At 34.7% G+C, this 14,975-nt stretch overlaps 1 protein-coding gene across 1 annotated transcript in view; it reads right to left on the reverse strand.

Annotated features, from left to right (window-relative positions):
• Positions 1-3,616: 3,616 nt before the first annotated feature.
• Dhx15 (DEAH-box helicase 15) overlaps positions 3,617-14,975 on the reverse strand; it is a 40,951-nt gene continuing 29,592 nt past the window's right edge. The window contains exons 10-14 of the mRNA XM_034508545.2: positions 14,444-14,635; positions 11,551-11,673; positions 8,431-8,621; positions 5,232-5,401; positions 3,617-4,181 (exon numbers count right to left, since the gene is read on the reverse strand). Coding sequence (XP_034364436.1) covers positions 4,064-4,181; positions 5,232-5,401; positions 8,431-8,621; positions 11,551-11,673; positions 14,444-14,635 — 794 coding nt within the window. The 3' untranslated portion in view covers positions 3,617-4,063. The remainder of the gene's footprint in view (positions 4,182-5,231; positions 5,402-8,430; positions 8,622-11,550; positions 11,674-14,443; positions 14,636-14,975) is intronic.

Here is a 14,975-nt window from a genome sequence, read left to right on the forward strand (position 1 = left end):
ATTCTTATATGTAAATTATACTTCAATAAAACAGACCTTTAAAAACCGTATTAGCTATACTACTACTGATCATCTAGGAATGTAAACCCATTAAACCTCCACAAGGGGGACCAGGTGAAAACAAGTAGCTGACCCCAATGGTTCATGCTGACTTACTCCTCTGCTTCCTGGTTTTACTCCTGTGTCTTTAAAGGACTTGTCTATTTGAAGGTGTACAATCGATGCAACTTAAATACTGTAAAAGAAACAACAGTATTTTTAACTTGACAATTAAGAGCCTTAACACATGTGCTAACATCTGTGTGAAATCCAGATCCTGCCCCAACTTTCTCTCTTGCTATCATAGAGAAATGCACCTAATTTCCTTATATGTCTCTGAAAATGTCCAGAACCAGACTTCCAAATGAGGACTGTTATTTCCAGTATTGGACCGATTTCTAAACCAGTCCATGATTGAGACTGAATAACTGGTCACATTTAGTAACAATACAAGAGGCATTATAACTTCTCTTTTTGGTTCTCTAGTCCACAAGGTCTAAGAACTTGAGGCAAGGCAGCTTGTCCCATCAGGGGTATAGTTAAGCAATGGTGGGTCAGAAACCTATGTCCAATACAGCTTCCCAGTCACCAATGTCAAAAAGACATTGTTATTAATGTTTTAAAGGATGGTTGCCAACAAATTTTGATGCACATCAGTAAAGAAGTAAAGCAAAAGTGCCTGCCATACCACATTTAAACCCATGTTGACGATATTACCAATGGAATAAAATCAGAAAATGAGTGAAGTTGTGTAACCACATACAAAGGACAACTTAGTTTTCCCAGTGGAGTCACTGGGCATACAAACTACAGGTAAGGATTGGTTCCATATTCAGCAGTACAAGATCAACTCAAAATAAACTAATTGGTGTTATTTTCAGATTTTATTGATTCACATTGCTTTGTTTGGATACTTTTTTTACCTTACTGATCTTTTGCTTTTATATCATGGTTTCTGGTTTTTGTGATTATATCCATTTTGTGTGTGTGCATGAGTGTTTTTCTTCTCATGCTTTTTATTTATTCTGCTATTTATTTTATTTTATTCATGCTATTTATCATTTAGTTGCTTGTTTTTTCTAAAGAGAGACAATATAAGGTATAGGGCTGGTTAGTAGAGAGCTGGGGAAGATCTGGGAGAAGAGGTTAAACCATAATCAGAATATAATGTATGGAAAAACATTTTTAATAAAAGTTTTTTGTTCAAAAAAAAAAACTTGTCTAATCCTGCCTTGGTGCCTTGGTTATGTTCCTTGTACCTGGCGTCTATAGCTCTCTGGAAAAGTTTTTAAAAAGTCAACTAGACCTATGTTGAGACCTTCCTGGATAGTACCAGGTCTACCTTTAGAGATAAGCCTCACACAATGCCCAGGGTTTAAACAGTCAGTAATGTGAGCATAAAGACCCGAGTTTGGACTCCCAAAATCACATAAAAACAGTGCCACTGTGGCACTCACTCATCTGTAGCCCTAGCCACACAGGAGTAGAGAAGATGGACTAGCGACTGGATAGCCACAGCTCACTGACCAGCCAGTCTCGGCAATCAGTGGGCTTCGAGTTCAATGGGAGACCCTTTCTCAAAACAGTAAGGTAGAGAGTAACAGAAGATAGCTGACACTGACTTTGGCCAATGCATTCATACATTTTTATCTTTCTCCCTCCCCCTCAAAAAAAAAAAAAAAAAAAAGCTACAAAGTTGTATACCATGTGTTCTTGTATTTCTAACGTCTTAAGTTCAATCTACTCTGGGTCTGGTATATAAATCTGGTGGAGTATATCCTAGATTCAATCCACAATACTCCTCCTCCAATGCCTACAATCTGCTGATTATAAATCATGAGTCTACAACAATCTAAAAAGGAGGAAAAAAAACCCTCAACACACAGTAATTTTAAAAAAGTGTAGGACACTTGCCAAACACTCAGGTTTAAGTTGAACTTACCTATGTAGCAATGAGAAGGCCACCAAGGAACACTTCTGCTATTCTGAGTTCAGATGGCCTGAGACAATTCAAAGTAAAACTCAAGTTTCCATAACTTGAAATACTTGTCTTACTGGTGGCAAGGCTAAATACTTACCCTTGTGTAATGACTGCCTGTGAAGCGTTGTATTCATAGGTCTTAAAATGTACGGTTTTATGGGGGATCAGTAAAAAAAAAAAAATCTGAAGTGACCCCCCTCTCCAAGTCCTCTAATACATATTATATTCAAAACATAATCAGTGTGTAAGCAAGTATCTACCAAGTTAGTCAATTTTAAATTTCATATGGATTAAATTTGATTTTACACCAGTGAGATGCATCACTCGGACACTTCTCAACAAACCCAACAATCTAAGATCAATCCCCAAGACCCAGTGGTAGAACGATAGGAGTAACAAAAATTAACGAGCAATGAGCTCGTAAGCCAGAATCAGAAAGGAATTCTAATCAGCTGAAATCTGAGTCAGCCCTAGAATTCTAGGGTCGTTAGTATGCCTGAGCACTCTTTATAGCCTCTGAGGAGGTTCCACTAGAAATGCTGGGTTACAAGTCTCTAATAATCTGGTTCTGATTTTCTTTTAAGACACAGTTGAGCAAGACAGAAACAATTGTAGATAACTTACTTTCTTTCTCTTACTGACAAGGCCAATAAGCCAGTTCTGTTTTCCCCCCATCTCTCTGATGTGGTTTCTAGATATCCTGAACCACTAAAGCACCATGTATTAAGAGTAAGAGGTTCACTAAAAGTATTCAAATCACCTGAAACTGACACATCGATGGATCACAACTATACATGTCCCTTTCATATTAAAAAAAAAAAAAAAATGAGGCAGAGATAGGAAAATCAGTGATTTCTGAGGCCAATCTAGTCTACAGTGAACAGCAGGTCACCCAGGACTTCATAGTGAGACCCTGTCTTAAAACAAAGCAAAATAACAAAAGAAAGGCACATCCAAATTTAGTAACAGTAGTCAGTAAGTGAAAGCAGTACTTTTGACTGGTTATGTTAACCATCTCATTTTAGGTTCCAGAAGGAACTTAAGTCAGTTTGTCTACTGCCTGTTAATAGGAAGCTCATCTTCTCATTTTAATACATTATACAAATTATACTATAAAAGCTTCCAACATTCAATATTTAGGAAAACTAATGGTGATCCAGAATATTGTTCCCTCCTATCCAATACAAATAAACATGTGCTAGGGGGCTGGAGTGCTTAAACTGTTCATCTTCGTACAATAAGACCTGACACAAGGCACTTAACAAGGTAATAAACTATCAGCCTTATGAAATGAGCTTTAAGAATGAGGACAAAGCCATTCTTCCATTATTCTGTCTCTGGGGATCCAATTTCAAAAAATATTACACACTTTATCCCATTAGATTACATACTGATTAACCTAAGAAAGTGCTACATTATGCTCTTTAAAACTCAAGTTTAATGGCTTCTGTATCTAAGAAGCACTCCTTTTAAAAAATGCTAAATATGTAGTAACAGTATAATTACAATGAAAAAAGAAAAATCCCAATACTCGGGAAAAGCAGCCATTCACTATAGACTCTTAGAATAAAAGATACGAAAGGACTTGGGCCAAGATTAGTATAAATAGACTTTATTGAAGTCAGTGCCTCTGTATGGAGACAGAAGATTGTGTCTACAGAAGCACAAGTTGTAACATTTCACAACTTCTAAAAGGAATGTCAACAATTACAACGATCATGCATACCATGGTCGATAATCACATTTTAGAAGCATTTTCAACCATTTCTAAAGAAATGCTTATAACATTGTTATATATAGAACTACTTTCAATAAACTGCAAAACATTGATCGACTTTTCCAGTATGAGCTACAGTGTCAACACAAAAGGGAGGCATAAATGTTTAATTTATGAAATCAGAATGGAATATTTACTGTAAAGAAAAATTAAAAAGCTTTCAAATAAAGGCCATTATTGAACCAACATGAAGAGCACAACTTGAACTTGACTTCATTCATCTTTTAAAGCTGTCCTCTGAATCCCTTCAGTTCTAAGCATTGAATTCAGTACTGGGAATATTCCTTGGATTGAAGCTTGGCAATAATGCGGTCCAACTGCCTCTTTGCTTCACACTGTGGGAAATTGCTCATGTCATAATATTGAGGGGCAATTTTCACCAACCTGTCCAGAATGGGGGGGAGGGGAGGGGAAAGTTATGAAATCAAGATTTAAGTACTAGAGTTGCTAATAATTACACTGCTGCTGAATGAAGGCAAATGTGCAAATACCAATCAATGATAAAAGATTTAAAACCACATTTTTACAAATATCAGCTTAAGAAGTATCAGCTTAGCAAAAATACTTAACATCTGTTGAATTTATCAAGTTAGAAAAAAGTATCGAGATTAATTTTTCTAATACTTTAGTTACATTAATATGAAAACACAAAGCTATTGAGTGTTTCATTCACCAACACTTCAACCTGTATTTTAAAGGTTATGGTTTCAATAGTCAAATAACTTCTCATTATCAAGAACTTTTACAAATATAAACTGTATCTCCTTTACTATACATTTTTCCTTCAGCAAAACATAAGTAAAATGGTAACGTTCTACACAACTGAAATGTCAAAAGCCGTAAGTCAGTGATAGATGGAAGCTGCAAAATATTAAGTGACACAACCCAATATAAATGCTTTCCAGTCCACTCTTGGCTGACATTCCCATAACTTATAAAAATGGTGGTGGTAAAGAAATCACAAGGCTACCATTTTGCTAAAACTTGAATAGCCAGTCTTAATAACAAGTTTTAGAAGCTAATATGCTAGGGAATAATTTGATGTACTTTTATCTTTATATAGGTTAAAAAATCCCACCCCAACATTTAATAAATAACCAAGGATAAACACTTTTAAAAAAAAACCAACAAAAATATTAAGACAAACACCTGCCAACAGAGACTACAAAATGGCACCAAGAAACTCCTGATGGTACTTAACCCCCTGCCCACACTAAACATTCCCACTGCCTTCTCACCAGAACACTGACTTCAAACAAACAAACAAACAAACAAAAAACATACTATGTTGCTAATCCTCCGTCTAAGTACAAGAATATACATACCTAGCTGAGGAGTTCAAGCTATACAATGAGCAAGGATATGTCTACTAAGCATATTCTATAAACACAACAAAATACTAAAACCAAAATTGAAAACAGTGTGCTTTCTTACCATTCTGGCTTGATATCTGTACATGTCCGGATATAATTTTTTGTTGTCAGCACAAACTCATTATAAAGCACCCACTCAGGCTTGTGGTCCAGCACAGTAGAGGGATGCAACTGGACCACCTGGTTATCCTTCACAGTTAGGTAATGCCCTGTCCGTTCTAAATGTGCCACCTGAAACAAAAATAATTAGTGCTCTCAATGAAATACTTACAAAACACTAGGAGGATATTTACATGAAAACTTAAAAAATATTCTTGAGTTTGTTATACTGTTATGTGTATACATGCTTTTTACTGTTATGTTTTGCTTGCCTATTTGCATACCACGTGTGTGGCTGCCTGAGGAGGTCAGAAATAATGTTAGATCCCTTTAGAACTGGAGTTACAGATGGTTTTTAGATGTTATATGGGTGCTAAGAATTGAACCCAGGTCCTCTAGATCATCAGTGGTCTTAAACCACTAAGTGATCTCCCCAGCCCTCATTCCTATCTCAGGCATGTCTCTTCAGCACCACACACTAACTACAAAGTAGACAAAGATTACCACATAACTAAGGCGAAGAAAAGAAACCTAAGCACAAAAGCAGCAGCCTACAAAGAAAAGAAAATGGTAACATGGAAAGATCACGTAATTCTTTCCTATTTTCTTTTCCAAATTATACACTTACATTCATAATACCTAACAACCAATAATACCTAACTAATAATGCAGAACAAGAATGTTTGCCATTCCCAGCTCTCCAACTCTACAGAGTATATGACTCAATAATGACAATTAGTAAATATTTATACTAAATATATACTAGGTGCCAAGTACCATTTCACTTGTTGGTGTTTCTTAGAATAAGAGCTGAGATACTACAGTTCTTTAGTTTGCTTTTCTTTTTTCTTCTTTAAGGTTTATGTATTTTATGTATATGAATTCAGAATTTTCTTCTTTAAGGTTTATGGATTTTACGTATATGTATAGGACACACCAGACAAGGGCATTGATCAGATCCTATTACAGATGGTTGCTAGGAATTGAACTCAGGACCTCTGGAAGAACAGCCAGTGCTCTTCACTGCACTGAGCCATCTCTCCAGCCCATGAGACTACAGTTCTTAAGCACAGCTTTATCAATTGTGTGTTGAGAGAGAGAGAGAGAGAGAGAGAGAGAGAGAGAGAGAGAGAGAGAGAGAGAGAGAGAGACAGAGAGAGACACAGAGACAGACAGAGAAACTTAAGAAATACCAAGAAACTCTCATGTCCACTGTTTCTAAGGGCTTATCAGGATGACCAAAATATCTGAGCCTACTTCCCTGTCCTAGCCCAAAGTCATGTTCATGTCTGAAGCCTACTTCCTTGTTCTAGCCTTAAATTTAGATTCCTGCCTGAAATTACTTCCTTGTTCTAGCCTAAGATTTAGATTCCTGCCTGAAATTACTTCTTTGCTCTAGCCTAATGTCAGATTCCTGCCTGAAGTCCACTTCCTTGTCCTTGGCCAATGTGTATGTTTATTATCTTGCTTGTTCCTTGACTATATGCATCTATTGTATTGCTTGTTCCTCAACCTAGAACTGACCTTAATACTTACATGTAATTAAAACGGTATAAAAGCAAAGGGGGAGAGGGGGAAGGGGTTTTCTAGGGAGGAGAAATGGGGACAGTAGATGGCATCTGAAATGTAAATAAATAAAATATCCAATAAAAAAAGATTGGAAAAAGAAAAAAAAAATAAAAGATAGGAATAGAAAAGATCAACACACACACACACAGTGTATATATATACTGTGAAGCACACCTTTATGCAGTTTTAAAGTCACATCTCATCTGGTCGATAAGAGCAATAAAGGCATGTCAAAGAATAAAAAGAAAAAGAAAAATACCTAGAAAAAGCTAGTACATACCACCAGTATATATTAAAATATAATTGAGAAAAAATGCCTCATTGTACTGTAAATAAGTGTTCTTCCTAGCCATAGAACTACAGACACCTGCAATCCCAGCACTCGACAAGGCAAAAGAACCATTGGAGTTTAAAGCCACCCTTTTGTGGGAGTCATTCTCACAAACCATCAATCCACTTTTTTCCGATACTTTAATTCAAAGACAAACACTTCACAGGATCTCATTTGATTTTAGATTATGGAACCAAATGCATCCAGATTCACAAATGGCTTTAAGGCTAATGTAACTGGTTTAAGAAACATCCAAAGACAGAATAAACAAGCACGAGATAGATTATTTTAAAAAATAATTTTAACTCAAGCAATGTAGTTTGAACTTAACTACCAGAAGAGTTTTCAAACATTATTTTGATTTACCTGACTCTTTAAATTTTCAGTAGCTACAGAAGTAGCTTAGCAGTTAAGAGTACTTGCTCCTCTTTCAAGAGACTCAGGTTCAATTCCCAGCACCCACATGGTGATTTACAACCCACTCTAACTCCAATTTCAGAGTTTCTGAAACCTCTACTTGCACCCAGGCATGCAAGTTACCCAGACAAAATACCGACACATAATAAAATGAAGGGTATTTATCTGCTTTTTTATTACCATTCCAATGACCCCTAATACATACATTTCAATTAAATAACTTAGAAGGTAAAATTCAGAATGGTTTAAATCAAAGGACACTTGGATTTTACAGTGCCCAAAGTTAGTCATAAATATCAATAAGCACTGTGTAGAAACACAAAAGACAGGTAGTTATTTAAATGTGGAGAGATGGCTCAAGAGTTTAAGAGAGCTAGCTGTTCTTCCAGTGGGTTGCAGTGTACACACACACTCAGGCTAAACAGTCACATATAAAATAATAAATGGGAAAATGCTTAAAGAGGAAAATAGAAGATAGACTGTAGACTTATGATAGCTTCACTGGTGGTCTTATACACTTTAAACTAAGACCAAGATTTTAAGAAACTTTAATAGATTTATCAAAACTCAAGGGCTAACATTTATATTTGTACCTGTAATAGTCAAAGTACTCATTTGTTACAACAAAGACTCCAGTTACAAAAACCATGTACTTCTAAAATTATATCCAAACAAACAAAACTTCTAACTTAGCTAATTAAGGCACTAACTTGTTACTCATTAGACATGATTCTGCATAAGTCATTCAAAGAAACTAGACCAACAGTAAGAACCAACATTTTTATATACTCTTCAACTCAAACCAAACCAAAAGCAAACACTACCTGGTTATTTAACTACTTACCTGCATAAAATACCCAGTAACCAAAGCTTTTCTTATATTAATGTAATAGTCCCTGCTTGTGAAATCAGTACTTCGACGGGGCAAATTAAATCTGTCCATAATTCTTGATAGCTGCTGGCGTACATTGTCTGCAGACATCAGGGACCGGTAGTTAATGAAGTTGTCATAACACCACTGAACAGATTCATGATCTAAAAAGTAGAAGGGAAGAAAAAAGAGGGGACCATGAATCATCCATATAGTAGAAAATTTTGAAAGGCAACTTTTTATAAAAGAAAAACAAAATTGGCTACGGGGCTAGAAAGATGGCTAAGTGGTTAAAAGTGTGTACTGCTTTTTCAGAGAACCAGAGGTTGGTTTCTAGCATCTCTGCTGTGTGGCTCATATTGGGGCACCTGCAGCTCCAGGTCCAGGGGGACCTGAAGCCTCTGGTCTCCTCAGGCACTTACATTTACCCATAGACAAACAGACAGAAACAAAGGCTCACAAATAACACAAAATCTTTAGTAAGAAAGAAGTATAAACCAAACAACTAAGAGAGAACATTTATATACATCTCTAAATAATTACCAACATTTCTTAAAACAAGCAATAAACCTTATTCAAATGAATTCAAAGAAACAGTACTAAGGTTTCTGGCTAACTGGTAGTAAAACAATGATTTTGAATCAATGGTTCTTAGCAAATTGAATTATTTACCTATTTACAGCCACCTGGCTGTTTCCAACAAAGGATTTATTAGACACTGGTAGATTCAGAGAACTTGGTAAAATGCCAGATTTTGCTCATTTTCAAAGAAATCACAGCCTTAGCTGAAGAAAATCAAATACAACGTTAATGAAGTGAACTTCAAACAAGTAGCATGATGCTCTCTAACTGTGCCTAAACTAGTCCTCTACACCAAGATGCTAAATCCTGACTGCAACACCTGCCTAGGAATTTACAAGCAAGATTTTATTGTCATCTGTGTCTTCCAAGGCCTATGAATAAGCATGCCAAGTATTAATCATTTTTACTACATATATTATTTAAAAAGGTATTCTCTAATGATTTCTTGAAAAACTTTCAAACCAGTATCATTCAATTCAGAGCTCAAAATTATCAAAGGAAAAGAATCCTTTTGGAGTAGCCTATTTTTAATGACAGTCACACAGGGAAACTGCATCATTTGCTCACAGATCTTTTGATATTGATAAAATTGAGAGTGTAGCAAAATTGAAAAAGTGTAAAAAAAAAAAAAAGGCATTAAAAACTAGAACCAGGCTGATCTTCCTCAGCTACTCTACTATCTGCAGTACTTATATTAGTAGCTATTACCCACATACAATTTTTACTTGGTGCTGGGATTCAAGCAACTGAAATGTTCATCAAGTCTTAAACAGACTTGTAAGTAGATAGACTTATCATTGTACAGAATACACTACACCATTTTAGAATTAAGAATAAGCAGGACTATGAAATACATCTTCCAACTAAATATGACCAAAAGCTGGGCAATGAAGATCTCTAAATTAAAGTGTTGATTTGCATACCCTAATCAAGAGTGCAGCTTTTTAAAGTTCCCCAATTTTTAAAACTCAAGTATCAAAGACTATTAAGAGCTTGCCGTGATTAAACACACCTGTTGTCCTAGCTACTCAGAAAGAGAGTATCACCCAAATTTAATATCTACTTGAATAAATCAACTAACTAGACAACTGACCAATCAAATGACAATGTTAGTTAAGATAACCTCATGGCTCTACTGGATTTCTAAATTGATAAAAAAAAATAAAATAAAATAAATAACTGGGGTAGAGAAAAATCTAAACCAATGTTTGCTAACCACCCCTTACAACATCAAGGGCTACTCTAAATATTCAAGGGAAAGTCACTTGTACATTAGAATGAGGCCTACCTACATACAAAGGTTTTAAAAATAACTTAAAATCTTTTAATTGTAAATATTGTACAAATATTAAGATGTCATTTTATTAACATGACATCTTAGCTTCCCCATATTTCCAAGATAAAAATCTCAGATTCAATAAACAAAATGAGAAATTCAAATAATGGTATGGTGATCTGAAATTTTTGTTTTTTAAAATTGCAATTTCATGTTTTGTTTTTAAATTCTGTATGTGGGAGCAGGTGAGTTACGGGCCTAAGTCTTCAGATCCTTCTGGAACTAGAGTAACAGTTGTTGTAATCATCCAATGTAGGTGCCGGAAAGGTCCTCAGGAAGAACAGAAAGGGGTCCCTAAGCACTGAGCCATCTCTCCAGCCCCAAAAGTTTATATTTTAAAAGGTAGCAGTTAGTGAATAAGACTAACAGTTCTACTTTTAAATACATTTGCTGCCTCTGATATAATACAAGGACATAGAGTAACAGGTCTAAAACCCACCAAGGCTTACCACCCCTTTCCTGGTAGCTACAAGCATTTAATTAAAAACCATGCCTCTAAGGAATTACTATTACTTTCCAATTCATTTCCCACCTCTGACTTGTTGCTAATACAATAGGCAGAGTAGACATATCTGGGTATCCATTGTTTAATATTTTCACCAAACACCTACCCAAAAGTCAAAATACATATACAAACTCTATTAGTATATTTGAATTTCATAACTGCCTTGATATAAAATTTAAAAATTTAATAATAATAAAGTGGACAACTAATGACTTTGAATTTTATAGGTGAGAAACAATGCAAGTGAACTTTTACAGACCACTTGCAGTATGACCAAGAACAGAACTCAAACCTATTGCTTCTTCAATTTGTTAGTTTTATTATAAAAATGTTAGTGAAGATTACATCAGTAATACAAAATTACTGAAAAAATATGACATTTAGAAATAAAACATGAAGCATATCACAATATTTCTATGTTGGCAGTATATTTATACAAGTCTTATTTATATCACTGTATTTTTCAAGTTTTCTGTAATTGTTTGTCTTTCCCTTGATTATAAAACCTAAACAATTCTGGAAGAGATTAGCAATTCTATTTTAAATGCTAGTCTGGAGTTTTTCTAATGAACCTTGTCATAGATTATAAATGAAATTGAGATGAAAAAACATTTTCTATGTTACAAGTGACATTTAGACAAAAGAGTACCTTCAATCTAATTTTACTTACTTTGTTTAAAAGCGTGGTAGACATTCAGCAGTGTCAGATGATCTCCATCTATGTGGGCAAATCTCATCTTGGCCTCATCTGCAGCTTTCTTGGCCTCCGTGGGGCGAACAAAACACTGTGGGACTAAACAAGGTTGGTATGGGCCCAACACAAACGCCCATATCGATGAGTCACGCATTCACAGACAGAGGAACAAGGCCTAGCTAGGTCAGTTCACAGAGCATAGGGCAGGGCAGGATGGCCTCCAACTGCATCTTGGACTGTTTACTACCTTGATTTGGTACATCACCTAACCACATCTGTAAGACAAGAGGGTTTCAAAGCTACAGAGTACCTGATTATTTTAACTAGATCTAAAAGTAGGCATCAAAACAGCTATTCTGAAGGCCATCAAATTACTAGAAAGCTCAACTTATTTCAAAAACCAGTGCTGATAGCTCTACCAATAACCAGAAGTATGGTATCAATAGCCTTTTAGTTAACTGTAATTTTTCAAAAGGCCATCCATACAACCCACTGAATGGCTGTAGTTAGGAAGCTGAAGCTGTACTTGCCCACTGAGTAACTAAAACAACCAGTCTACTGCCACATTTCTATCAAAATTGTTTCCCTAAATCTGTGGCTATTACCAACTGGTGGGTATCACTATTAGCACCGGTAAGCAAAAGCATATGTAAACATTAAAAATTAAAAAAAAGATTCAAGAAATCGTGGGTTTGATGATAGCAGTAGTGGTGGAAGGTTAGACCGCCTTAGAATTAAGAAAATTCCAGAAGGCTGGGATATTCAGTCTAATGTTGCAGCATTTTAATAATAATTAAAAAATCAGTTAATAAAGCCCCAAGTTTAAAAAATTTTGAATCAAACCCTCAATATAAAAGTAAATTCAATATTAAAGAACTGACAATTAGTCTGAAACAGTCAATATTTAAGGGTCATAAAAATATTGAACTATAGTAGTTGTTTAGAGCCTCAAGATTAATTCAAACTGTTAAGTTCTTATAAAGTATACACTACATTTTTTTGAACTACAGCCTTCCTTAATTCACGTTAGCAATTCCATAGTTATAAAAAGCAGTATCAAAATAAATACTGAACAAGCTTGGGACTGTTCAATATATTTTGAAGCTCTTATAACCTTACCAGTAAAAATCATTCAGATAGAAAATAATGGGAATAATCAACAATGAGATCAAACACAGCATCAAATTACTCTTTCCCGTATAGTTTTCCCCTTAAAGATGCCAAAGAAGCCAAATAAAAGATGTCAAAGCAATCACAGTAAGCATTGTAGGTCTTGCTTAATGTAACTGAAGCAAGGTAACTCATAAAAGTACAGAAACATCTCACAGCTCTAAACATTAACATGAGAGCCCATAGGCCTCTGGTTTTCAACTCAGAACCTCAAACTAATGAGAAAAGGAAAAAGAAAGAAAGAAAAAGAGGGGGGAAAAAAAAAATCTTCACAAGCTCTAATTGCTTTTTGTCCTGACTTCTCTTTCACTGCAATTTTAACACTGTTCACAAATGGCTTGTTAAAAAAAAAAAAAAAAAAAAAAAACACTATATGTATGTTTATTCTCAGTAGTGTCAAGACAACCACCAGTAAATTCTGTGCTTTTCGTAATTTCTAGTACACAGAAAACTAACATCTAGCTTGATGAGTTCAATCTCACCAGAATGACCAACTGTAAAGGAATATTCTAAACACAACAAAAGTACTGTTTACCATGTCTGATAATAAAGAAAAAAAATCCTAGCAAATAACACAATCACACTAATAATTCTTGCCCTTTTCTCTAAAAACTAAAGTCTTTGGGAGAAATACAACTGGGAGAATGTAACGAACATATACGCAAGGCAGACAACAACCTACCACCACCTCTGTAAATGAGACAATTTATTTAAAACGTTGATACTGCCCTGCCCATCTGCTCTGAGTCTGATCAGTCATAACTCTGCAAGAAAACATTTAGCTACTTCTTAAGTAAAAGTCACACCATTAGAATATACCATACATCTGAACTATGCCATAATTATAATTTAGAAAACTTAATTCTCTAATTCCGTAATTTTGAATTTATGACAATAAGTAATCAAAACTGATAAACCACTCTACAATTAAGTCAGTTCTCTCCAGTACTGAAACTAGTAGTACATACAGTACTATGATTACTTTTAGCTGTTTTTAAAAAAACAAAAAAAACAAAAAAAAAAAAAAAAAACAAAAAACCACCTTTTTGTTGCAGTATTTCTTCTCCTTTCTGGAAATCTAATTTCCAAGGTAGATTAGAGTTTTATTGCCACTAAGAAAGAGCACTATGTAACACTTAATGTTTAAAAATTATCAAGTTTATAAAAAGGATTTCTTTAAACAGGTTTTTCTGCCATTGTAAAAGAATATCAAAATCAGATTTTGACTTTAAGTCCCAAATTATACATTACTACTTCTATGTGACACTAAATCAGAAACTCGTGTTTGTCACTGAATACACATACATGTAGAAAAGGTTCAATTTAAATGTAACACAGGCTCAGTGAATAGTATCAAGTACAACAAAGTTTGTGTACTTTCAATAAACCTTTAAAATAGGACTAATGGATCTAAAGAAAAAAATGCAGTTGCAATTGCATTTATTCTTATTGCAATTTCTCTCTGTACTCAATAGAGCCAATGTTTCACTATATTTTGTGCACAAAAACTTTACTTTTGTATGAAAGATATTTAGGAAACAAACTAAGTTCCTTAAATCCATCTGTAAAATCTATTACCATACTGAGTAGTAATAATGATAATAATAATAATAGTAACCAACAGAAGGGAAGTCCACCCAAACTCTGAAGAGCTGTTTTTTTTTTTTTTTTTTTTTTTTGGTCCCTCTCCCTCTATTACCTGACAACATAGCAGTAATAGATAGGACCTCATTAGAACAGTTGTAGTCACAACTTGCAATAACCATTTTAGCGAGCTGTGGATCTAAAGGAAACTCTGCCATCATGGATCCCAATTCAGTCAGATCTCCATCATCATTTAAAGCAGCCAAATAATTCAAAAGTTCTAGGGCTCTCATCAGAGTTTCAGGAGCTAAGGGAAAAAGGCAATCTATTAGACAAGTTGTCTTAAGTAAGCAAAAATATGACAAAGTACAAACTATTGTAAGCAATTTCATTTTTCATTCATTACTGGATCCAGTTCAGAACTCAAATCATCATCAAATTCACTAATACAGATAGAGGAAACAATACTACATTAAAATGACTTTCAAGCCAGGCATTGTGGGAAATGCCTATAATTTATTTAGAAGCCAGGATCAACTCAATGATATCGTTAGTATGACTAAAGCCAGCAGACAATTATTTTTCCATGAAAAATTAAAAGTATAAAATTAGAAGAAATAGAAGTATAGAAATAAAAATTTTTTAAA

The sequence above is a fragment of the Arvicanthis niloticus genome, chromosome 7, assembly GCF_011762505.2.
Source record: "Arvicanthis niloticus isolate mArvNil1 chromosome 7, mArvNil1.pat.X, whole genome shotgun sequence".
In the NCBI taxonomy this organism is placed as follows: Eukaryota; Metazoa; Chordata; class Mammalia; order Rodentia; family Muridae; genus Arvicanthis; species Arvicanthis niloticus.